This window comes from Vipera berus (genome assembly GCF_964194415.1).
Source record: "Vipera berus genome assembly, chromosome: Z".
Taxonomy (NCBI): Eukaryota; Metazoa; Chordata; class Lepidosauria; order Squamata; family Viperidae; genus Vipera; species Vipera berus.
The window spans coordinates 90,285,584-90,311,568 of NC_138205.1; the positions used below are offsets into that span (position 1 = coordinate 90,285,584).

Below are 25,985 nucleotides of genomic sequence, written 5' to 3' on the forward strand. Positions count from 1 at the left end.
TGTATCTCACAGGGTTGTTGTCATAAGGAAAACAGAAGCATTAGGTAAGTACTTTATTCATTGTGAATCAAACAAAAATAAAGTAGAATGAAAATCAGTTAAATTTGGACAGGATAATGCAAAACATAGATTAGGGATTAGATTCAAAGTATCCATGCTGTTGGATACAAGATGCAAGAGGGGAAAAAACTGTTCAATTAAAAGTATAAAATATGCTTTATATCAGGGTTATTCAAACTTGGCCCTTTTATAATTTATGGATTTCAGCTCCCAGAATTCCTCAGCCAGGCACCCCTGCCCTATACCATTCTGGACAACTGACTGTCCAATCTCTTTTTAACAATCTCCAATAATGAAGCACCCACAAGTTCTCAAGACGAGCCCTTCCACTGGTTAATTGTTCTAACCATCAGGAAATTTCTCCTTAGTTCTAGGTTGCTTCTCTCCTTGATAAGAGAGGATCCAACCCCCCAAGTCCCCTTTTGTATGGAGGGATGGGAGTTTTGGCTGTGCTCTCTGAGAGCAGAAAGACTCAAATCTGCACTAGTTCAGACCTCTGCTTCTCTTCTGATCCATCTAGTATGGAAATATCCAGATATATTCCAGCAACGGAACACTTCTCTTCCACACCAAGGCAATTTTTCCAATTTGGGCATCTCTTTATTAAAGGAGATGGTCGAATCCAAGCTAAGTGCTTGAGTATAGCTTTAAGTCGAATCAACATGTAATGCTTATACCTGAAGCAGGTATACAGAAAGGATTAGCACATCTCATTTGTCTTTCCTTTCTTCCCGTCTGTTATTTTCCAGGTTGGCCCTACCCTTAGACAGAGGATGAATCTGTAGTCACTGCTGGGTACAATGTCCTTCCCCAGGAATTCTCCCTAAATTCTTGGACTATCCCCATTCTCTTGAATAAAGGGCGTATCAAAAAATAAAGATGGTGGCCATGATAATGCTCCACCCCAGTGTTTGCTTCTTCCTAGTCTTGGTTGCATCATCTGTATTTTTTTCTTCCAAAATACCACAAGTGTATAATGCCAGAATTTGTTTATAAGGAAAAAAATTAATGAAGAACCAGTGTTTTAGGTACCAAGGACTTAAAATTATTGGTTGGAGAAAAACAGGCATAAGAGAAGTTTGTGCATGCATTGGCTGATATCTATCCATCTATTACCTGTATTTGTTGTTGTTAGCTGCGAAGTCGTGTCCGACCCATCGCGACCCTATGGACAACATTCCTCCAGGCCTTCCTGTCCTCTACCATCTTCTGGAGTCCATTTAAACTCACGCCTACTGCTTCAGTGACTCCATCCAGCCACCTCATTCTCTGTCGTCCCCTTCTTCTATTGCCCTCGATCTTTCCCAGCATTAGGCTCTTCTCCAGTGAGTCCTTCCTTCTCATTAGGTGGCCAAAGTATTTGAGTTTTAGCTTCAGGATCTGGCCTTCTAAAGAGCAGTCGGGATTGATCTCCTCTAGGACTGACCGGTTTGATCGCCTTGCAGCCCAAGGGACTCGCAGGAGTCTTCTCCAGCACCATAGTTCAAAGGCCTCAATTCTTTGGCGCTCAGCCTTTCTTATGGTCCAGCTTTCACTGCCATACATTGCAACTGGGAAAACCATAGCCTTGACTATACGCACTTTTGTTGACAGGGTGATGTCTCTGCTTTTTAGTGTGCTGTCTAGATTTGCCATGGCTTTCCTCCCCAGGAGCAAGCGTCTTTTAATTTCTTGGCTACAGTCCCCATCTGCGGTGATCTTGGAGCCCAGGAAAATAAAATCTGTCACTACCTCCATTTCTTCCCCATCTATTTGCCAGGACTTGAGAGGGCCAGATGCCATGATCTTGGTTTTCTTAATGTTAAGTTTCAACCCAAGTTTTGCACTCTCCTTCTTCACCCGCAACAAGAGGCTCTTTAGTTCTTCTTCACTTTCTGCCATTAGAGTGGTATCATCTGCGTATTTTAGGTTGTTGATATTTCTTCCGGCAATCTTAATTCCAACTTTTGATTCATCTAGCCCTGCCTTTCTCATGATGTGCTCTGCATATAAGTTAAATAGGCAGGGCGACAGTATACAGCCTTGCCGGACTCCTTTCCCAATTTTGAACCAATCAGTGGTTCCGTGTCCAGTTATCACTGTTGCTTCTTGACCCGCATATAGGTTTCTCAAGAGACAAATAAGATGGTCTGGTACTCCTATCTCTTTAAGAACTTGCCACAGTTTGTTATGATCCACACAATCAAAGGCTTTAGCATAGTCAATGAAGCAGAAGTAGATGTTTTTCTGGAACTCCCTAGCTTTCTCCATGATCCAGCGTATGTTGGCAATTTGATCTCTAGTTCCTCTGCCTATTCGAAATCCTGCCTGTACTTCTGGTAGTTCTCGATCCACATACTGCTGAAGTCTAGCTTGTAGGATTTTAAGCATGACTTTACTAGCATGAGAAATGAGTGCAATGGTGTGATAGTTTGAACATTCTTTGGCACTGCCTTTCTTTGGAATTGGAATGTAAACTGATCTTTTCCAATCCTGTGGCCACTGTTGAGTTTTCCAAATTTGCTGGCAAATTGAGTGTAGCACTTTTACTGCATTGTCTTTTAAGATTTTGAATAGCTCAGCTGGAATACTGTCACCTCCACTAGCTTTGTTGTTGCTCAGCTTTTCTAAGGCCCACTTCACTTCACATTCTAGGATGTCTGGCTCGAGGTCAGTGACCACCTCATTGTGATTATCTGGGACGTTAAGCTCATTCTTGTATAGTTCTTCTGTGTAATTTTGCCACCTCTTCTTAATCTCTTCTGCCTCTGTTAGGTCCCTGCCATTTTGGTCCTTTATCATGGCTATTTTTGCATTAAACGTTCCCTTCATCTCTCCAATTTTCTTGAAAAGATCTCTGGTCCTCCCTATTCTATTGTTTCCTTCTATTTCTTTGCACTGTTCATTTAAGAAGGCATTCTTATCTCTTCTAGCTATTCTCTGGAATTCTGCATTCAATTGGGCATATCTATGTTTTTCTCCCTTGCCTTTCGCTTCCCTCCTTTCCTCAGCTATTTGCAAAGCTTCCTCAGACAGCCATTTTGCTTTCTTGCATTTCTTTTTCTTTGGGATGGTTTTGGTTGCTACCTGTTGTACAATGTCGCGAACCTCTGTCCATAGTTCTTCAGGCACTCCGTCTATCAGATCTAATTCCTTAAATCTATTTGTCACCTCTACTGTATATTCAACAGGGATATGATTTAATTCATACCTGAGTGGCCTAGTGCTTTTCCCTACTTTCTTCAGTTTAAGCCTAAACTTTGCAAGGAGAAGCTCATGGTCTGAGCCACAGTCAGCTCCTGGTCTTGTTTTTACTGACTGTATAGAGCTTCTCCATCTTTGGCTGCAGAGCATATAGTCAATCTGATTTCTGTGTTGACCGTCTGGTGATGTCCATGTGTAGAGCCGTCTCTTGGGTTGTTGGAAAAGAGTGTTTGCTATGACCATCGTATTCTCTTGACAAAATTCTATCAGCCTGTGCCCTGCTTCATTTTGTACTCCAAGGCCAAACTTGCCTGTTATTCCAGTTATCTTTTGGCTTCCTACGTTAGCATTCCAATCCCCCATGATGATAAGGACATCATTTTTGGGTGTTAGTTCTATAAGGTGCTGTGGGGCTTCATAGAACCGGTCAATTTTATCCTCTTCAGCACCGGTGGTTGGGGCATAGACTTGGACTACTGTGATATTGAATGGTTTGCCTTGGATTCGAACTGAGATCATTCTGTCATTTTGAGGATTGTATCCCAGTATTGCTTTTCCTACTCTTTTATTGACTATGAAGGCTACTCCATTTCTTCTGAGGGATTCTTGCCCGCAGTAGTATACCTGATGGTCATCTGAATTAAATTCACCCATTCCTGTCCATTTTAGTTCGCTGATACCTAAGATGTCGATGTTCAGTCTTGCCATCTCTTGTTTGACCACGTCCAGCTTGCCTTGATTCATCAATCTTACATTCCAGGTTCCTATGGAGAAAAAATCTTTACAGCATCGGACTTTCCTTTCACCACCAGACACATCCACAGCTGAGCGTCCTTTCGGCTTTGGCCCAGTCGCTTCATTCTTTCTGGCGCTACTAGTACTAGCCCTCTGCTCTTCCCCAGTAGCATATTGGATGCCTTCCGACCTGAGGGGCTCATCTTCCAGCATCATATCGTTTTGCCTTTTGGTACTGTCCATAGGGTTTTCATGGCAAAGATACTGGAGTGGTTTGCCATTTCCTTCTCCAGTGGATCACGTTTTGTCAGAACTCTCGGCTATGACCTTTCCGTCTTGGGTGGCCCTGCACAGCATAGCTCATAGCTTCATTGAATTACGCAAGCCCCTTCGCCACGACAAGGCAGTAATCCATGAAGGGGATTACCTGTATAATGACATGTATTAATATACTGAAATTTATCCGTAACAAAAATACACATACAGATAATGGCACATTTTTGTTTTACAATCAGCAAAATGATTTACATAATTATAAGAATAACCTTTGAATTTTGATTTGTCAAAGATGTTATATAAAAATAGTACCTGCACCCCTCAAGCCACTCACAACCATCATGTTAAATGTGATTAGCAATTTCATAAATTAACTGTTGTACTATATATTGTCTTCTACGTGATGCTTTCTGAAATCATCAGTCCTAGGAATGTTACTATTCTGTCTCTTGCCATTTCAAATATAATTTTTTTTTCATCAGCTTCTTGTATATTATGGCTAGACCTATCTTGGGGTGGTGAAATCATTTCTTCTCCTTAAAAGATATGCTTTTGGTTTATTTATTTATTTTTATTTTTTATTTTAATTCCATTTATATCCCGCCCTTCTCCGAAGACTCAGGGCGGCTTACAAACTTAGCAGTAGCCTTCATTCTATGTATATGCGTGCTTATTAGGGCTTTCACACACACACCCAAGCGGCATTATTACAAAGTCAGCTTAATTGCCCCCAACAATCTGGGTCCTCATAGATTGTGCAAAACACCTGAAGGGTTTCTTTGTAAGGGATATTATCGCGCACCTTGTTTCAAGTTTTGAGTCAACTGCAGCCTCTGAAAGGATTGGTATGGATACTTTAAGAATTAACCCAGGTCATTTCTTCACCCATAGCCACTTAACTTCATTAGTAGACACTGGAGAATTGTTAGTACAACACAGACAACTTGGAAAGACCCTTGAAACAGTTGCATTAAATCTTTTGAAGGGAAGGTGCTTCATTTATGCCAAGCTTTCAAATGCTTTGCCTAGCCTTACAAAATAGTATATAAAGCTACTGTTTTGGTGTACTACAGTCTTTCCATTCAGATATTAATTAATGTTTCATTTTCAATAGGCTTCTTATGCAGCTTCTGCTGTGGGGTATTTGACAGCCCGGTAAGGTGACTATAAAAACTATCCTGATTGGATTCTAAGTCTTTGATATAATAATCTTTCAGAATTTTGAGTACATCTAAGCTTCTTTGTAATTTATGCAGCAGTTTTTCTATTAGTCCCGCTACATCAGTTTTCTATCACTGAGGATAAATGCATGAAAAACAAAAATGAAAAAATGGTTGCTGAAAAAAATGCTTTAACATTTGTACTCCTCTGAGCTTGCAATCTGCAATTGATTTCATTTACATTTAAATCTAGTTTAGATTTTATGGTTGTAAACAGCATTGTAGATGAACATGTGAGTGATAACCTGCCCTTCTATCCAGGTTTTTTTTTCTGTTTGGTTTATATATTAAAAAGTTTTGACCTTCCCTTTTGTATTGAGGACAGAAAGTAGGTTTAAAATCCTTCAGTTAAATAAAAAATGAAAATTTGTGTCCTTTTCAAATGAATCCTTGAGAAATGTTTGTGTATAATGCTTTTTTGCTTCAATTCAAAACCTGAGCAGCTTTTCATTTTATTTCTAGGCCTGGAGTATGCCTTGTAGTTTCTGGTCCTGGTCTTGTAAATGCTCTGACTGGAATGGCAAATGCAAACATGAATTGCTGGTAATAAATCTGTATTTTCTCTTTTATTTCCAAGCACTGACCTGCACGTTCAAATGCCGTTTATCAGGAAAGCAGATAACCATATCATATCCTCACCCCCTCACCCCATTTCCTCTCCCATTTTATTCAGTTTTAAGCAGATCACATCTATGCAGGGGAGAACACAAATATGTTTTATCCCAAGAATGAAGAATTGTCTTAATGTACTTTAATCATTGCCTTGCGAACTTCAGTGAGTGATATCTATTATTTATTTATTTATTTATTTATTTAATTTGTATACCACCCTTCTCCCGAAGGACTCAGGGTGGTGAACAGGGCAAGACATAATAAAAAACAAGATACAAAAATTAAAAAGTAATTAAACAGCAATGCCTGTAATAAATTAATACAGATTAAAAAGTTAAGATCAATTTATAAAACCCAACCCCATCCCATCAGGCCAGGCCAGCTTGTTCAAAAAGGTAGGTTTTAAGATCGCGCCGGAAGGAGCGGAGGTCAGGTGCCATCCGGAGCTCGACCGGAAGATGGTTCCATAAATCCAGCGCGCCCACAGAGAACGCCCTCCCCCTGTGGGCCACCAGTCGGCATTCTTTGATCTATGGTTTAGTGACGATGGGACTTATGAATAACATGTTTATCTGACATAGGAAGATTACCAAACAGATTTTGCATAAAAATTTCTGTGCTTTTGTAGCAAATTTTTATTAACTGTATATTGCATATAACCTTCACTTGATTTTGAGAAGTTGATAGTATCGCTTGGTGCCTCTTAAAAAAAATAAGTCATTTTTTGGTAACTCAAATTATCTGATAGAAATAAGAATGTTTGCTTTAAGATAAAGGTAGTGGTTCTCTTATCATACAATTGCGCTCATTTCAAATGCTAACAAGGTCATGCTCAAAACCTACAAGCTAGGCATCAGCAATATGTAAACCAAGAACTATCAGAAGTATACGCTGGGTTTCAAAGTAGCAGAGAAACTAGAGATCAAATTGCTAACATTAGCTGGATTATGGAGAAGGCAAACAAGTTTTAGAAAACATCTACTTCTGCTTCAAAAACATTACAATAAAATAGATCACAATAAACTGTGGCAAGTTCTTAAAGAGATGGGAGTACCAGACCTTATCTGTCTCCTGAGAAACCTGTATGCAAAGAAGAACAATTAGAACAAGACATGGAATAACTGATTAGTTCAAAACAGGGAAAGGAGTAAGACAAGGCTGTATATTGTCACTTTACTTATTTAACTTATATGCAGAGTCTATCATGCGAAATGCTGTACTAGGTGAATCATAAGCAGGAATTATATGAGGGCAATTCGAAAATAAACCTCTGTTTGGTTATCAATGACAGACACTTGCAGATACAGAACTGTTATACACATTAGAAAACTACAACATTACATTACTTTTTGACATAAATTTATTTATTTATTTATTTATTTATTTATTTATTTATTTATTTATTTATTTGGTTTATATACCGCCCTACTCCCAAAGGACTCAGGGCGGTTTACAAGGCAAAATTTAAAAACAATACAATATTTAAAAAAAAATTAAATTAAGTCTAGCCGCAAAAAATTAAAATCACAATTTAAAAACATTAAACCCCTCAGTCCAGACCAGATAGCTCAAAGAGCCAGGTTTTTAGGTCCCGGCGAAATGAACGAAGGTCGGGGGCAGTCCGGAGTTCTGTTGGCAGTTGATTCCATAGGGCAGGCGCGCCCACAGAGAACGCCCTTCCCCTGGGTATTGCCCGTCGGCAATCCTTGACCGGCGGTACCCTGAGGAGGCCCTCCCTGTGGGAGCGCACAAATTGAGGCACTTGTCGTAACGTCTTACAAGGTTTGAAATTCCTTAGTAGTAGTCACTTGGCACCAAATCTGGGCTGTGGGGGATGATCAAAAACATCCCAAAGAAATTGATTCAGAAGTTCTTGAGTGTGTCTAGCAGTGTGCGAGCGAGCATTAGTGTCCCGACGCTTGTTCTGGATGGCTCGTCTGAGTTTTCATAATGTTTCACAATGGACTTTGGAACTGATGGTCAAACCATGCTCTATGAACTTTACTAGCAGTACTCCTTTGGCATCCTCCCATTTGGCGTGATTTTCTATGGCACCACTTCTGGTGTGGTATTGGTTCACGACAATGCTCATCCGCACACCACTAGATGCACCCAAGAACTTTTGAAGCAGTTCCATTGGGATGCTCCCCCCCAATAGCCCAGATTTGGTGCCAAGTGATACCACTAAGGAATTTCAAACCTTGTAAGACATTGTGGAAAGTGCCTCAATTTGAATGGTGATTTCGTTGAAAAGTAATGTAATGGTGTAGTTTTCTAATGTGTATAATAAAAGTTCCGTATTTGCAAGTGTCTGTCATTGATAACCAAACAGGTTTTTTTCCAAATTGCTCTTGTATTTCTTGGGAGAAATATCAGATATGCAGGCAATACCACTCTAACGGCAGAAAGTGAACAGGAACTAACAAACCTCTTGATAAGAGTGAAACAGGAGAGTGCAAAAGTTGACTTGAAAACACAACATTAAAAATGTAGCATGGCATCCGGTATCATCGCTTCCTGGCAAATAGGAGGGGAAGAAATGGAAGCAATGTTGTATTTTATTTTCTTGGTCTCTAACATCAGTGCATACTGCAACTGCAGCCATGAAATTAAAAAAACACTTGCTTTCTGGAAGGAAAACTATGACAACAGACAGCAGTAGCATAGAACAAACTAGGGATACATATTTAAATCCTAATTGTTTTTCCTTTCTATTTCTTCCTTCTTTTTCAATGGATGAAAAGTTCCCCAAAGACTTGATGAAACTGGTATGGGTTCCAGTTCTTACAACATCCTACCCAGGCAATAAGATATCAGCTTTAATCAAAAGTCAAAGCAAGTAATATTTAGGATTATATAACCTTTTATTTTGCAAGTTGCTTATTCAAAAATTAAGTGAATCAGACTCTCGTTTTTAAGGAATTAAACTTGTTTTTAATTTTTTTTTAAGGCCATTGGTTGTCATTGGAGGCTCCTCTGACAGAAATCAAGAGACAATGGGAGCTTTTCAAGAATTTCCACAGGTACCCATCTCTGCTGCTATTTTTTTCATAAAAGAATGCCTGGATACTTTAGAAAGCCGTTTTTCAACTCAATGTTTCTCAACCTTAACTATTTTAAAATGAGTGGACTTCAACTTTCAGGGAATTGTGGAGCTGAAGTCCACACATCTTAAAGTTGCCAAGGTTGAGAAATATCACTGTAGCTGATGCCCTTTAGATTGTTCTTATACCACATAATCCCCATAGAGATTTTCATATCTCAATCAGTATTATTGATAGGCATAGAACTAAAAAAGTCCAGATTGAATTGGATAAATCTTCCTGTTCCCTATTTTTATCAAAAGAATATACTCTCTGAGCCTCTGTAATGAATATTTTACATAAAAATCAGTAAGTTTGCCATCATCAGCAAATCTTTGTCATCTCCAACTGCTTGGCTTTTTTAAAACTTTGCTTTTAGACTAATTATTCTGTTTCTATATTAATGTAAATATAAAGGACAGCTTTTTTGCCTATTTTCTGGTATATTCTGGTAAATTATAGTGCTTTCTGATCTATCACCTCATGTTTTTCATTCAAATGGGCTTGTGTTGAGCTTGATTAATATTAACAGACTATTCAATACCGAGAGCAAGTTGGTATACTGTAGGGGTAGGCAACCTTGGCTCTTTTATGACTCGTGGATTTTAACTCCCAGAATTCCTGAGCCAGCATAAGTCCATGAGTCATAAAAGAGGTTGCCTAACCCTGGTATAGTGATTAAAGGCACTGGGCTAGAAATTGGGATACTGAGTTCTAGTTCTGCGATAGTACAAGGTAGCTGAGTATTTTGTGCCAGGGAAAACTGTAGGGATTTATTCTTGTGATCACCTGCAGTCGATAATCAACCCACCTTCCCCTCCAAAAAATAAACATTAGGCAATGCTGAATGGCAATGCTGTACATTTTACAAATCATAGCCTTTTGTGTTAAGAACAGATTAATGCAAGTGTAGTTGGAAGTCTTTAGAAAGAAACTTTTCTGCAGATGATTGTGATGCAGTAATTTTGAGTAATCCTAACATTATTTGGAATTAACTAATAGTTGTGGTATTTATAAACAGAACCTCCATGTTCATTGCTAGAATACCTTTGCAAAGCATTGCAATAGCCCCCTGATTTTCATTATTATTTTTTGTAGAAACAGGATGTGATTGGATGGATTGTTCAGCTGATCAGATCCTGTTGTAAAATCATATTGTTGTTATTTAAAAAATAATAATGTATGTTTTCGTTTCCAGGTTGAAGCATGTAGACTTTATAGCAAATTTTCTATCAGGCCAAGCAGTCTAGAAGCTATTCCTGCAGTTATTGAGAAGGTAAAAGATAAAAATTAGCAATACTTACCTCTTTCTCATATAGCGCTTTAAGACACAAATACCATTGGAAAATTGTCATATGGCTGATGATGCTTGAATAAATGAATGGGTTCAATTATTTATATTTCAGAATAATACATCATCAGAGAGCATCTAACTTTAAAAAATGGCCAGTACCTTTTAAAATGTTAATGTTGTATGTTAATATTATTTCAAAAATAAGTTAGCTGTGTAATTTTATACAGGGTGATTATATACAATATAATGATGATAATACTTTATACACACACATATTCTCTTACCCTATAGTATACTATATACTAATGTGATAATTGTTTCGTCAATCAGTAATTGATTGACAAAATCATCATCAGTCAATTGCTAAAGGCAGCTTTCCTGGAACAGCTTACATTCTGCAACAATGCCTTTAACATTGTCAAACAACATCATCTGCCTATCTCAGATCCTTGATAATAATAATGTCATAAACCAGCAGTGCTGGTCCCAGAGGTTATCAGCAATTTAGAAAATCTATACATTGATAAAATTTCTAACTGCCAATTACAAAAGAATATACGCTTTGGATCTGCACATACATAATTTAATGACCTTATGGCCGTAAGAGCAACAAAATGCAATTATTTCTCCACATTAACTGCATCTGCTGTGTATTTCCCAGTGACCATATTTAGAATCACCTGGTCTCTTAGGAGCCATGGGAAGGAATTTGTGGAACAGTTGACAAATAAAATTGCTCAGATCTGTTCAGATGGAAACTAACTCATTAGAGAAGTTTGGGGATCATGCTTATCTAGTTATCTGGGAGCAGTTTGAACCTGGTGCCCCCTAAGGAAGTAAAACAAGGTCTTTGAAGCGGTTAAGATTGAAGATTAAAAGTGCAAATAATGATACACAAACATTTCTGAAGCATATAAGTCTATTTCTGTTAGCTTCTGTTAAAGTTACATTTTGAATAGAAATGATGTATAAGGATTCTTACACTACTACACTCTTCTTACACTCTTGCTCCAGGAATCTTTAAATGAGCCTCTAGTTCCATTTACATTTTAAGGAGGAAGTCCCTGTAATAGCATGGCTATGCTGCTATGCACAAGATAAAAAGAGAGGTTTGTTACAGAAAAACAAGCCCATTTTGAAGAGATATCTACCTAGGAGTCATGTTTGTTGTAGAATTCAGCCAGGGATTTTGATTTGATGACTCCAAGCCTACCTGTTCATAGAACTAAATAGACTGGGGATATGCCCACTTACAGATTGAATCCAACAGTTATTCATTCTTCTGTAGATGGATGTTCATTTTCTCCATTGTTTACTTAATGCATTTTTATCAATAAGGGCTGGTGTAATTAAAAATAAAATGAACTCTTAATTATAATTACTGCCATGTATTTTATCTTGTGACTTCTCTAACCAATCTAGGCTGTCAGAACCAGTATTTATGGACGCCCAGGTGCCTGCTATATTGACATACCTGGAGACTTTATAAATCTGAGCATAAAAAAAAGCTCTGTCAAGTGAGTTGTTACCACTATGAATAGCAAGTCATTTCTACTGATAATGTTGCAATACTTTTACTAAATTTGTGGTTTCTCATGGGTTGTACCCTTAATAAAGGTAAATACCGACTCTACAAATTACCACAGCACAAAATATTTTCTGACGTGAGAACTTTAAAGAAATATAAGGCAGATTCATCAAAAGATTGTAACTAATTGGTCCCATCCAACGAATTCTACTTTTAAAACTTATTCTTCGACAAACTTTTATAAAGAAATTATTTAGAATGGAAGATAAAACAATTGATTATTTAAATGAATGTTCAGTTCCATGAGTGATTAAAATGTAGAAATGCATGCTTAAGAACAATTAAATGGGATTTAATGATAACCCATTGCTTAAATAAGACACTTCAGATTTTGGAAGGGATGTCAGGATCTCCAAATCCTATGCCATATCTAGGGTTTTACAAGGGAATTGCCAGAGCATAGGCAGATGTCTCAATCAAAAGTGTGATTTCTTCCCAAGCATGAATCTCACCAATTTTTTTAATAAGATTTCTTAAGATGGAAACAGGTATGCTACAAAAATGCCAGCACATGAAACATTTTTCCTTTAGAACCAAAATGTATTTCTATAGTGGGACAAAGTTTCTCATGCCTTTAAGATATAATTAAGAAAGGGAAGCTAATCTGTCAGATATGTAGACAATTGTTGCATGAATCTTTATCAGTTTGAGAGCCAACATTTATAGGAATACTCCATTTTTGCCTTTCAATTGCTATGTCTTATATTCCGTTGAAAACTTTACAGCAACTTTCCTACTTTTTATTGGTCAATATTTTAGAGGCAGTAATGTATCCTTTGCTTTTGATCTTGTTCCTTGACAATAAATGTGAGAGAACCCATGTAAAGAAGCATTTGGGGAAAAAACTAGCCAGAAATTAAAGGAATATAATTTTTAAGTGTTTGAAAATGAACAAAAAAGTGAAATCATCATATTCTAATCATATAAAAGAAAATTTATTTTTATAGAAATTAGTGTCCACAGGCTCTTTTCTGTCTATTCCTTGCCCATATGCTATGAAGCAAAATGCATATGAGGACCCAGATTGTTGGGGGCAATAAGCTAACTTTGTAATAATGCCGCTTGGGGGAGGCCCAAAAGCCCTAATAAGCAGGCATATACATAGAATGAAGGCTATTGCTAAGCACATTGATTTGTGCTTAGATTGTAAGCCGTCCTGAGTCTTCGGAGAAGGGCGGGATATAAATGAGATTAAAATAAAAATAAATAAATAAATAATTTGCCTCTAAGTACAATTTGTTATAAGATTTCTGCCTATGTATTAAAAAGATCTTATTACAGAGTAAGCATTTATAAATACGCAAAATGCTAGCTTTATTTTTGAAGGTTGATGTTATTTTTTTCTTTCCACAATTATCTATATCTATGCATTGCTACAATGGAGAATCATACCCTATAAATTGGCTTACTTACCTCACTTGCTCTGGTAAAAGTTAAGTCATTTTCAAACTGATCTTAACTGATTTTACTTTTTTTGATTTCCTTTAATTTCTGGCTGGTTTTTTTCCAAACTGATCTCAACTTGTGATGAGTACGGGCAGATATTCATATTGTGGGCTTGGTAACAATATAAAAGTGGTTTGCCATTGCCACCTTTTGGGATAACTCCCTGCTTAGTCCACATTTCATTTCTGCAGCAACACATTCTACATTATCAGAAAATGTTTTCCATTAGTATCTGCCAGGCGACAAGGAGGTGATGGTCACCTTAACAATACAGGTAGTCCTCAACTTACAATTAGTTAATGAATGTTCAAAGTTACAGTGGTACTGAAAAAAGTAACCTATGACTGGTTTTTACTGTTGCAGAATTCCCCTTGACACATCAGAATTCAGGCACCTGGCATATGGCATGTATTTATGACAGTTTCATAGTCCCAGGGTCATGTGATCACTATTTGTAACTTTCCCAGCTGGCTTCTGACAAGCAAAGTCAATGGGGGAAGCTTAACAATGGCAGGATTCACTTAACACTACAGTGATTTGCTTAACAACAGTGACAAAACAGTCATAAAATGGGGCAAAACTCACAACAACTGCCTTAACAATGGAAATTTTGCGTTCGGTCGTGATAATCAATCAAGAAATGCCTTTATCTAAATATTGTTTCAAGAAAATTCCAAAATGTAAACATATTGGACCAAAATTCCCCTGGAGTGCCTTAGCTCATGTGTGAAGATATATATTTTTTTCGATCATCCACTAACCAAGAATATATCATTCCTCTAATAGGCAGTGCATTTCCATAGCTTTTAACAGGACTTTTCATAGATGCTCCTTTTAGTTTTCTTATCTGTCTATAAACCTTTCAAATTTCCTACACAGTTTTTGATGAAAGAGCATAAACAGATACTTTAGCTTTATAACTTCCAAATTGGTTTAAATGCTCCATTGTTTATCATTTCTTTATTGAAACAACTAGATACAAAGATCAAGATATCCTTTACTGGCCAAGGTAGATGATTTTTATGTTCTACTGGACCTGATTGTCTAGATATATTTAATTTTATAATTTCTAACATAAATCATGGTGCAGAATTACTGGTTTCACACAGAGTTCAAATATGATGATGATGATAATATTGGAAGGGAACTTGGAGGTCATCTAGTCCAACCCCCTGCTCAGGCAGGAAACCCTATACCATTTCAGACAAATGACTGTCCAGTCTCTCCTTAAAAACTTCCAGTTTTGGAGCATTCACATCTTCTGGAGGCAGGTTGTTCCACTGATTAACAGTTCTAACTGTCAGGAAATTTCTCCTTAGATCTAGATTGCTTCTCTCTTTGGTTAGTTTCCATCCGTTGCTTCTTGTCCTGCCTTCAGGTGCTTTGGAGAATAGCTTGACTCCCTCTTCTATGTGTACCCTTCCTGAAGCTGATAGCTAAGGTATTATTTCCACAAGGGAAATTATTAATGGTACTCTATGTTTGTTAGCTGTATTTTTAGCTTTAATACTATGATAAAGGTAAAAGTTTATCCTGTCCATTCATGTCCAGCTCTAGGGGATGGTGCTTTATCTTCATTTCTTATCTGCGGGACCCTGTGTTGTCTGTTGATCTTCAGTAGTCATGTAGCCAACATGACTATAGCCGAGGTGCACATTATCTTCCCATCGAAGTGGCACCTATTTCTCCACTTGCCTTTGCATGCTTTCATACTGTTAGGTTGGCAAGACTTGAGGCAAGTAACGGGAGCTCACCCCATTCTATGGTGCTTAGACCTTGAACCTGGGCTGTCACCTTGCCAGCTGACAAAATAAGGTTTGTTAACTGCTGAGCCATTGCACCTTCCCCCTTAACATTATGATAGGCTTTGTAATAATGCCTATTTAACAATTTTTGGAGTTACACTTAAGAAAATGCCTTTTAGTATTAGTTATTTACAACCTAACTGCAGTACAGGCCTCTCTCTTCCCTCTTTCTCTATTCAGCAGAAAAAAAGGTGTGCTTCTATTATTTTCAGAATTCATATGCTTCTTTAATGTCCTTTAACTTTTAATCTTTAATTGAATGTAAACTTTTATAACTTTGCTTTGTAATAGTTTTTGCTTATTCCAAGCATTGATTGGAAATAAGTCCAGCAGATAAGCTTGTAAGACCCACATTACGTCATTCTTTCTAGTACAAGTTATTTCTTCTCAAAAGGTCATATTGAAATGTAAGATTTCCCAACTATGTTCTCAAAGCAGATTGAGTCTTTTCTGAAACAATTTCAGAATACTTTTCTCCACTATAGGAAAACAGATCATTGAACGTGCTGTGATTGTTTCTTTTCTACAGTGAGTGTCTGTTTCTGTCTAGTGAGATAATAATTTTGCTGCAGGAAAGGACTTTTATTATATACTGTTTGGGTTTTTTTTGTTGAATTTTTTTGAGCTCTTATTGATTTTTGATAGCTGTAAAGGGAGTGTTGCTCTCTGACTCCTATCAAAATGAGTAGGAGGAACAACCTAATTTTCAGGATGCTTCCATTCACTATAAAAAATATGCTTCATAGTAAGCTAGTGTTTCACTTTGGTGGAAATACAATATGCCTTGGTGGCGCAGTGGGCGAATGCCTCCTTAAGTAACACCAGCTGCCTGCAATTAGTGCAGGTTCGCATCCCACCAGGCTCAAGGTTGACTCAGCCTTCCATCCTTCCGAGGTAGGTAAAATGAGGACCCAGATTGTTGGGGGCAATAAGCTGACTTTGTAATAATGCTGCTTGTGGGGGGGGGGGAAGCACTAATAAGCAGGCATATACATAGAATGAAGCCTATTGCTAAGCACATTGGTTTGTGCTTAAATTGTAAGCCGCCCTGAGTCTTCGGAGAAGGGCGGGATATAAATGGGATTAAAAAAAATAAAAAATAAAAAAATAAAAAAAAGTTGCTCCTCATAATAATAGCCTGAAATGATAATATACAAATTAAGTAGTTGCTTAGTGATTCTGTTGTTTATTTCAGATTTTTTTGAGGATTAGTTTTTTATTCTGTCCTACAGGTACATTGACTGCTGTCCAGCACCTCCTATCAGCATGGCTGAAGAGATGACCATTTCTAAAGCAGTTTCATTAATTTTACATTCCAAGAAACCACTTTTAATTATTGGCAAAGGTAGTCCTATTTCAGTCCTATCAAAACAAAGATGAAACTGCAAAATATAATAACTGAAGTGTTTCTTTCCTTGTTATATTGTTTAGTCTATTTATAAAATAAGTTAATAAATTCTTATGTTTTTTGAAATTAAAATGTCCCAGGGATTTATTTTGATTTTGCCTAATGAACAAAATATAATAACTTTATCTGAAACTGTTTGGTTGCTGTAATTTTATATAAAGTAAAAGTAAGCATCTTTTTTTAGAAGTTGTAGTTTTAAAATAATTTTAGCTCTGAATACGATGATAATGCAGGGATATCACCAGAGTGGAAGGGAAGTAAAATTATTTTTAAAAAACCAGGATTGCCTCAAAATTTAATTGATAGACTTTTTAGGGAGCAACATACCTATTTTAGGATTTAATTTAGAGGGAGGGAAAATATTATAAATACGATTGTCCCATCTTGGCATTATAATTTAGGGAGGCTACAAAAAAGGGACCTTGATAGCTGCATAGACTTGACATTTACCACACCTCTTCAAATGGAGAGACTATTAGAAAACTGCTTTGCTATAAAAATGATGCCAGGTGATTGTATAATTAAAGACGCTTAATTATTATTTTAACTAAAGGGCTTGCTCAAAATGAACATATTATTTTGAATTATTGCATGTTGTCAAATCAGCAATTTTGACTGTGGCAGTCACTTTCTTTTTATAGGACAGTTTTAATTGAAAACACAAAACTAGTCATTGTTGGAAAATAAATAATTTTTGCAATCACAATAAAATACTGTAAACTTTTAAAGTTTAATACTTCTGCAAATTAACAGTATTCTATGTTAAAAGATTATCCTTTTGTATGCAAGACTTTATTAAGGCCAGTCTGAATATTATTTTTTTCTAACATTCAAATGAAAATATAAGTGGTTCTTAACAAAATCATCAGTAAAAAGCGTTACTTGGTCAAGGATTGATAAGAGTACTGAATTAGTGTCGTAGAGCCTTTTATGAGGGTGGTCTCTCTCTCAGGTGCTGCTTATTCACGTGCTGAAAACAGCATCAGGAAATTGGTGGACCAGTGTGGGCTTCCATTTCTGCCTACGCCAATGGGGAAGGGAGTTGTTCCTGACAATCATCAGTATTGTGTGGCTGCAGCCAGATCTAGGTAAATATACAAACTGAGTCTTTCCTTCCAACTTTTGAAATTAAAGGTAAAGAGCATAATATTTATCATTATTACAAAAGCCAAAATAACATAATAATGGTGAACGTCACATTGGGGTGATAACTTATTCAATAAACCACAATTAAAACAGTCTACCGTATCAACTTAGGGGGGGTAGGAATCATTCCAAACCTCAGAGCTGTTAATATTTTGGAGTGCTAAAGAGCAACATTCAATTATAATGATTGAAGAACATAAAATTGTAATTGTTAAGATCTATTCTGTACATTTTTAATATATATGAAAATAGTTCAATTGATTTCCTTTTAATAACCAGGGCACTACAATATGCTGATGTGATAATATTACTTGGTGCCAGATTGAATTGGATTCTGCATTTTGGACTTCCACCAAGGTTTCAGCCAGATGTAAAAGTTATTCAGGTATTCAGAAAAATCTCCTTTTAGACACATTCCAGAGCTATAGTTTTAAATAAGGTGCTTTTCAAATGTAGTTAGATTATAATGCCCAAAATGTTCAAATGCAATTTTCCATGTTTGCTGGGGATTTGGAATTTATAACATATTTGGAAAGCAGCATTTGGACGAGGAAGTCTGGTATAGCCTGAGTGTATACACTGTGCAAGATTTACTGGAGACAGGATAAGTGAAAAATAATATAACATTAGTTTAAAAACTTTTTAATCCTCCAAGCCAGAGGTCCCCAACCTTTTGGGTACCCAGGGACCGGTTCCGTGGAGAAAGGTTTTTCCACGGACCAGAGTGTGTATGGTTTTGTGTGCTGCCTGCATCCCACGGATGGGGCTTTGCTTGTTTGTGCGGATCGGTTGCTGGTATGCCACAGACCAGTACTGATCCACGGACCGGGTGTTGAGGACCCCTGCTCCAAGCACATCTGCAAAAGACAGGATACTAAACAAAGGAATTTTTAAAAAAGCATAGTTCCTGATATGAGCAAGAGTCTGTTTAATTGAATTTTTTCTTGAAAAAGAGTGTCCTCAAAGTGCTTTAGAGACAAATTTTACTTGCTTTTCGGGCTTTTTCTGCCCCTTGGTTGAGTTTCACCTTTTCTGCTTGCTTGCTTTTAGAAGCAATTTGTCTTATCGAACCTGAGGTTTTTATGTGAAATATGTAGTAAATCCTAGGCAAAAGGAGAAAGTTAACAACTAAAGGGAAACAAATAGTTCATTTTTCCTTTGTTCTGAAATAAAAACTGTAGTCCTGGTGTTTAAGGAAAACTTTTATTGCTTAAGTCAACATTTATTTATTTTGCAAGCAGATAATTTGTTTACTTCTTTGCTTTATTGGTTTTTTTTCATAGGTAGATATTTGTGCTGAAGAGTTGGGAAACAATGTGAAACCTGCTGCAGCCTTGTTGGGAGACATAAAAGCAGTGACTGAGCAGGTAACATGCTCTCTTAGTAAGTGCCATCTTCTGTTGATTGGATGTAGGAGCTGGGTTGAAGAATTTGATTGAAAATCATTTTGGTTGACAAATTGTCAGTAATCTGGCCAAATATGCACCAGTACAGTATAAACTGTAAAAGTACCATTTTAAAGTTAACAATTTTCGTACTAGGTTAAGATGAAATATTATTATATGATATTATTGTATATTATATCATATCCATATTATATATTATCTGTAAGCATAATGCTATATTCTTAGCTTTTAGATGAAATTAACAAGAAGCTATGGAAATATCCTTCAGATACAGATTGGTGGAAAGATCTTCGAGCCAAAATGCAGAGCAATGAGGCAACATCTAAGGTATTATTAATGATATGTGTCAGGAAGGAGTTTGGCTTTTAAAAAAAAACAAAGTCTTGTGGCATCTCAAATGTTAATAAATTTATTATTGCAAAGCATATTTCAGTATTCAGAGCTATAAGCATGAATACATCCATGCTGGAAGAGATGTACTGTAAACTAGGAGGTCAGAAGAAATTGAAATTTAGTTTAGTTTAGTTTTAGTTTTATTGTATTTGTATACCGCCCTTCTCCCGAAGGACTCAGGGCGGTGAACAGGGCATACATAAAAATACAGGATACAAAAATTAAAAAGAATTAAATAGTAGCCCAGCTAAAACAGTCGATAACAATATAAAAATCCCCATTAAAACCCCAACATATCCCCATCAGGCCAGGCCGGCTTGTTCAAATAGATGGGTCTTCAGACCGCGTCGGAAGGAGCGAAGGTCAGGTGCCATCCGGAGCTCGACCGGCAGCTGATTCCATAAAGCCGGAGCGCCCACAGAGAAGGCCGTCCCCCTGGGGGCCACCAGCCGACATGAAGATTGAGGTCATTTATACATACAAACACACACTTCTTTGAAAAAATATTTCCCCCTCAGATTTTCTGGATTTTTTTTTGTATATGTTCTCCAAGTCTCTTGTGCATCTTACTAATATATAGGACTCTGCTAAAATAAATAGTACTTGGAGGTTTTTTTATTAACTATAGCAATCTAATATGCAGTGTACCAGGATGCAAAAGTTATCATACTCACACAGTTTAGTCAGTTCAATTAAAAGAATGGCTTGGGTCAATTGTACAAGTACATCATTAAACAAAATCATTCCAAAGGTATGACCTAAAATCATCCAGGTTCTCAGCATGAATCCCAGAACAATATCCTGGGATCTGTGGCCTGCCTTACCTTCATAAAAATCAGCATCGCTTCATGATTTCTTAAAGACATTTGTCACGGAGAATGGACCAGCATTACCACATAGGATGTTAGGAACTAATAACTAATTACAGTAATTGTTTGACTGCAATTATTGCAATTGAAATTTGTGGAATTAGTAATTGAATCTAATAGGTTGGTTTTACTTCTTCACATTGGCTTATTGACACTGGATTACTTCTACGAACAGAATAAAGCTAACATTGAGGTTTGTTTTATTTATTTACTCAGTTTCCCTTGGTGGTCAGAGATTCAAAATGGGGAAAACATAAACATTCATAAAATGCAAAATTCTGGTTCTGTATTCTATATTTTCAGGAGCAGTTGAGCCAATAGATCTTTAACATCATTCATTTTCTCATTCATTTAAGGCACTATCAGTAGAAAAACGGTTGCCAATGAATTACTACACAGTATTTCACCATGTGAGGGAACTTTTGCCAAAGGATTGTATTCTGATCAGTGAGGGAGCAAATACAATGGATATTGGGCGCACCATGCTCCCAAATTATCTTCCTCGGCACAGGTAAATATATATTAGTTTCCTTCTGAGTAAATATTTTGGCAATTCGTACTCAATTTGCTTGAAAAGACAAATTAAGATAATTTATATTTACGTTCCTTATATTAGCACATGTTGATGAACACATTATTTATTTCAGTTTGCATTTTTTCCTCCGCACTTTACCATCCAGATAAAGTTCTTAGATAAATATAAACATAAAATGAAAATACTATGTACTGTATATCATTCTTGTTATGGCAATAGGGAATTGGAGAAAAGTACTGTTTCTTATAAGGAATAGATTTTTTCCCCACCATCAGGTTACACAATTAAAAATTCCCTGCAAAATAATATGTGTTTTATAAAATTAGTTAAATAAATGGAACTAGCCTTCCGCAAATGAAAAGACTTGTTCCATCAGACTTGTAATTCAACAGAGAATTTCCAGAACATAAAAGTTTTCTTTCCCACCCATTTTCCTTTCCAAAAACTATAACTTTCAAAATTTTATCTGAAAGATTGGAGGATCTTCCAGAACAATCTGAAAGGTAAACCAGGTTTGTATGCTCCCACCCTAAGAATTTATATCCAGAATCAATAAAAAAATTACTTCAAACCAAATTTACTTATTTATTCTTTGAATTGAAACTTCAGCAAACTCTGCTAAAAGTTAGAGTGTCTTCAATGAAGCAGGTTTTATTTGGATGTCCAAAAAACTAATAGTAACAGTAACTTTTAATTTGATAATTTAATCTTGGTTCAGTTGATGTAGATCCATCCACAGCAGACTTTCACCAATATGTTTTATATGTGTATAAAATGAAGCAATGCCAACCTTGTTTATAATGAATCTGGTGATAATCTTCAGCAAAACAAATTCTCTAGAACAGGTATATCAATATGATGTAAACTGAAACAAGTGTTTTTAAAAACCTAAAGCTCACAGTCTTTTCATTAGATGAAGAATATATTGTGAGTAATATTTTTCTTTGGTAATCAATCAGTACAGTTAGTTCTCAGATTATGGTGGTAAGTGGGATTGGAAATTTCCTTGCTAAACCACGTGGTTGTAAAGCATAATGTCCCATTGTTTAGCAAAGGGAGTCCTGGTTGCTATTGTAATCCCAGGATTGTGCAGGTTGCTAAGTAGGAAGAGGGAGTTCCAATCAAGGAGTGTGAGGGTGAATACAAGTACCACAGAGAGATGCTATAGTGCATGAGTGCCCTAGGGGGTGCTGTGGGCAGATGCTAGGGAGCACAGTCAGGAATGCTGCAGGCAGGCATATGTCAGGAAGTGTAGGTGTGTGGTAGGTGCTACAGAGTACAAGATCTCTGGGATTTCATATTCCATAGCAGAGTCCTTGAGAGTAAAAGTTGCGAGAGCAACTTGCAGTTTTTTCCCTATCAGCTTCTTTATTGACTTTGCTTATGCACAGCTGGCAGGGAAAGTCGCAAATGGCAATCATGTGACTGTAGCTACATAATACTCACAAGATGGGTACCCAAATGCCTAGATTGCTATTGCGTTCTCTCTCCCTCTCTCTCTCTCTCTCTATATATATATATATATATATATATATATATATATAGGTAAAGGTAAAGGTTCCCCCGCACATGCGTGCCAGTCGTTTCCGACTCTAGGGGCCGGTGCTCATCTCCGTTTCAAAGCCGAAGAGCCAGCGCTTGTCCGAGGACGTCTCCGTGGTCATGTGGCCGGCATGACTAGATGCCAAAGGCACACGGAACGCTGTTACCTTCCCACCGTAGTGGTCCCTATTTTTCTACTTGCATTTTTACGTGCTTTCGAACTGCTAGGTTGGCAGAAGCTGGGACGAGTAACAGGCGCTCACTCTGCTACGCGGCACTCGGGATTCGACCCGCCAAACTGCCGACCTTCCGATCGACAAGTTCAGCGTCCTAACCCACTGAGCCACCGCGTCCCTGATATATATATATATATATATATATATATATATATATATATATATATATATATACGCCAAAGGCGCACGGAACGCTGTTACCTTCCCACCATAGTGGTCCCTATTTTTCTACTTGCATTTTTACGTGCTTTCGAACTGCTAGGTGGGCAGAAGCTGGGACGAGTAACAGGCGCTCACTCTGTTACGCGGCACTCGAGATTCGACCCGCCAAACTGCCGACCTTCTGATCGACAAGCTCAGCGTCCTAACCCACTGAGCCACCGCGTCCCATATATATATATATATATATATATATATATATATATATATATATATATATATACACATACACATACACATACACACACACACACACATATACATACATACATACATACATACATATATATTAGAATGAGAGAACAAAAAGAAAAAGGGGACCTGAGATTGATAGCCGTGTCCACTAGCTCAGTTTAACCAGCATGAGCTTTGAAATTTCATAATTCAACTTCAAAGCAAGCAGCTTAAAAAAATGTGTCATAATTAACAGACCATGGAAAAACTTTGTACGTCTGTTCTGCGACCATAATAAAAATTATCTATTTATCTATCTAGAAGAGCTTTGTTCGTGTCACAAGCCCAGCATTTATTAATTATGTATAAATCAATATTATTCATCAGTGTGTGTGTGTATATTATATATATTAAGAAACCTCCAACAGAAAACATGCTATGATGAAAAATATAGTAACTTCTTTCTTCCTTGCAGGCTGGATGCTGGTACCTTTGGGACAATGGGAGTCGGACTTGGTTTTGCAGTTGCAGCTGCTATAGTTGCTAAAACCTGTAATCCTGATCAGCGAGTGATCTGTATAGAAGGCGACAGTGCCTTTGGTTTTTCCGGTATGGAAGTGGAGACTATTTGCAGGTAAAACTTTTGTACTGCCAGATTTTATTTTAAAACAATAGTGAAAACTTTTTGCTGTACAAAGTGAGAGTTTCTACCACATTATAATGTTAGAAAAATTTCTTCCAAATGGAAATGTTCCTTTTTATTAATCACTATAGGCATAACTTGCCAATCATTATAATCATAATCAACAATAATGGAATATACACTGGCTTGGACTCAAAGACCTGGAAGGATATGCTGAAGCTTGGAGAACCTTCTACGTGGTAAGTACTTTGATGTTGACTTTGATTAGTCTTTAGAATATTGAACTTCTTGCTATTACAAATTTGATTTTGTACTTAAAGCTTTAAAAGCTATATACAGTAAAATATAATTATTTCAATTTCATCAAACTCTAATAAGATAAATGAAATAAGGGTGGGTGCCATGTTATACTAATTCTCACACTAACTGAGATTACCTGTGCTACATATAGAAGTAGTATTCATCCACACACAGACCCAAAATCTGCTCTGTTGTGGTCATCCTTCTACATCAGTGTTTCTTAAATTTGGCAACTTTATCTGGGAAATTCTGAAAGTTAAAGTCCGCACATCCTAAATTTGCCAAGTTTGAGAAAAAATGACTTAGATGCTTTCAAGTAGAAAGTCCACATTTCCTTTCTGTAGTAGCCATACTAGCTTGAGCAATTGAATTTTCAAAAATTCTGGAGCATCCCGGAATACTGCTATCTTCTGGAAGAAAAGATGGTCCTGGTGTTTTTTTAATTGGGAGAGTTCCTCTCCTACTGCAAAATTGAAAATAAAATAAAATGATGCTATCATTAAGAAAGGAAAACCCTGAAATGGGGTATACTTTGCATTCCTACCATTTCCAATCATTGTCAGTATTGCAGTGGTGAAATATTAAGGTAAAGGTAAAGGTTCCCCCGCACATGCGTGTTAGTCGTTTCTGACTCTAGGGGCCAGTGCTTATCTCTGTTTCAAAGCCAAAGAGCCAGAGCTTGTCCGAGGATGTCTCCGTGGTCATGTGGCCGGCATGACTAGATGCCAAAGGTGCACGGAACGCTGTTACCTACCCACCGTAGTGGTCCCTATTTTTCTACTTGCATTTTTACATGCTTTCAAACTGCTAGGTTGGCAGAAGCTGGGACGAGTAACAGGCGCTCCCTCTGTTATGCGGCACTCGGGATTCAACCCGCCAAACTGCCGACCTTCTGATCGACAAGCTCAGCGTCCTAACCCACTGAGCCACCACGTCCCTTGGTGAAATATTATCCTGCATCTAACTGTTTTTAGGTAACCCCATCTAAGGTCTCGAGCTTTTCCAAACAGCTATTGGGAATTCAGAAATGGGTAGCCCACTACTTCTGGAGGACACCAAGTTGGAGAATGCTGATGCTAGTCTGGCCTAAACAAGGAAAAAGTTTGCATAAATGGAAAGTGGAGAAGATGATAGTGCTTATATAAGTAAAATCTAAGCATGGAAAAGATGCAAATCAAATAAGGGCTACAGTTAATGTTTCTGATATTTGTCGCTCAAGATTGAAATGGGGGGAAGGGGATTCTTAATGCTTCCATTGCAAAAGAACTTCCATTCTGAGAACTTTACTAAAAAATTCCACTGAGACTTAAAAATCTATTAGAGAGCTTTATTGCAATCATCCAGAATGCTTGAAAACTGAACAAAAGAGATCAAAAGGCTGTTTCTTCCCACTGGGATTTCTTCTTCAATAAGATCCTGTTTTAATATGCTCATAGTAATTAATTGGGTCCTGAGCAATTTACCTGGGGCATTGGGAAAATGAAGTTCTACTTGTTTAGCAAATTAACAATGACTTAATGATGTTTGATTTCCTGCTTAGGACTCCTAACCCACTACTCTGAGCCAGATCTTTTTACTTAATTTCAGTGCACCTCCAGTGGCTTTGTTGCCAGATGCTCGCTATGAGCAGATTATGTCTGCTTTTGGTGGCAAAGGGTACTTTGTACAAACACCAGAAGAATTACAAGCTGCCCTAAAAGTAAGCTTAGCAGAAAAGCTTGTGCCTTCTCTCCTTAATGTCATGATCAACCCACTGTCAGACAGAAAAAAACAAGTAAGTATTTGTGGAATTTGTCATTCTTAACTTAGTAA

General features: G+C 37.2%; 1 protein-coding gene across 1 annotated transcript in view; it reads left to right on the top strand.

The window, feature by feature from the left end:
* HACL1 (2-hydroxyacyl-CoA lyase 1) overlaps positions 1-25,985 on the top strand; it is a 31,021-nt gene that overhangs the window by 1,987 nt on the left and 3,049 nt on the right. Inside the window, exons 3-16 of the mRNA XM_081343848.1 lie at positions 5,369-5,409; positions 5,937-6,017; positions 9,037-9,109; positions 10,368-10,445; positions 11,886-11,980; positions 16,535-16,647; positions 17,663-17,798; positions 18,136-18,241; positions 19,140-19,223; positions 19,488-19,589; positions 20,881-21,035; positions 23,706-23,864; positions 24,005-24,112; positions 25,761-25,947. Coding sequence (XP_081199974.1) covers positions 5,369-5,409; positions 5,937-6,017; positions 9,037-9,109; positions 10,368-10,445; positions 11,886-11,980; positions 16,535-16,647; positions 17,663-17,798; positions 18,136-18,241; positions 19,140-19,223; positions 19,488-19,589; positions 20,881-21,035; positions 23,706-23,864; positions 24,005-24,112; positions 25,761-25,947 — 1,518 coding nt within the window. The remainder of the gene's footprint in view (positions 1-5,368; positions 5,410-5,936; positions 6,018-9,036; positions 9,110-10,367; positions 10,446-11,885; positions 11,981-16,534; positions 16,648-17,662; positions 17,799-18,135; positions 18,242-19,139; positions 19,224-19,487; positions 19,590-20,880; positions 21,036-23,705; positions 23,865-24,004; positions 24,113-25,760; positions 25,948-25,985) is intronic.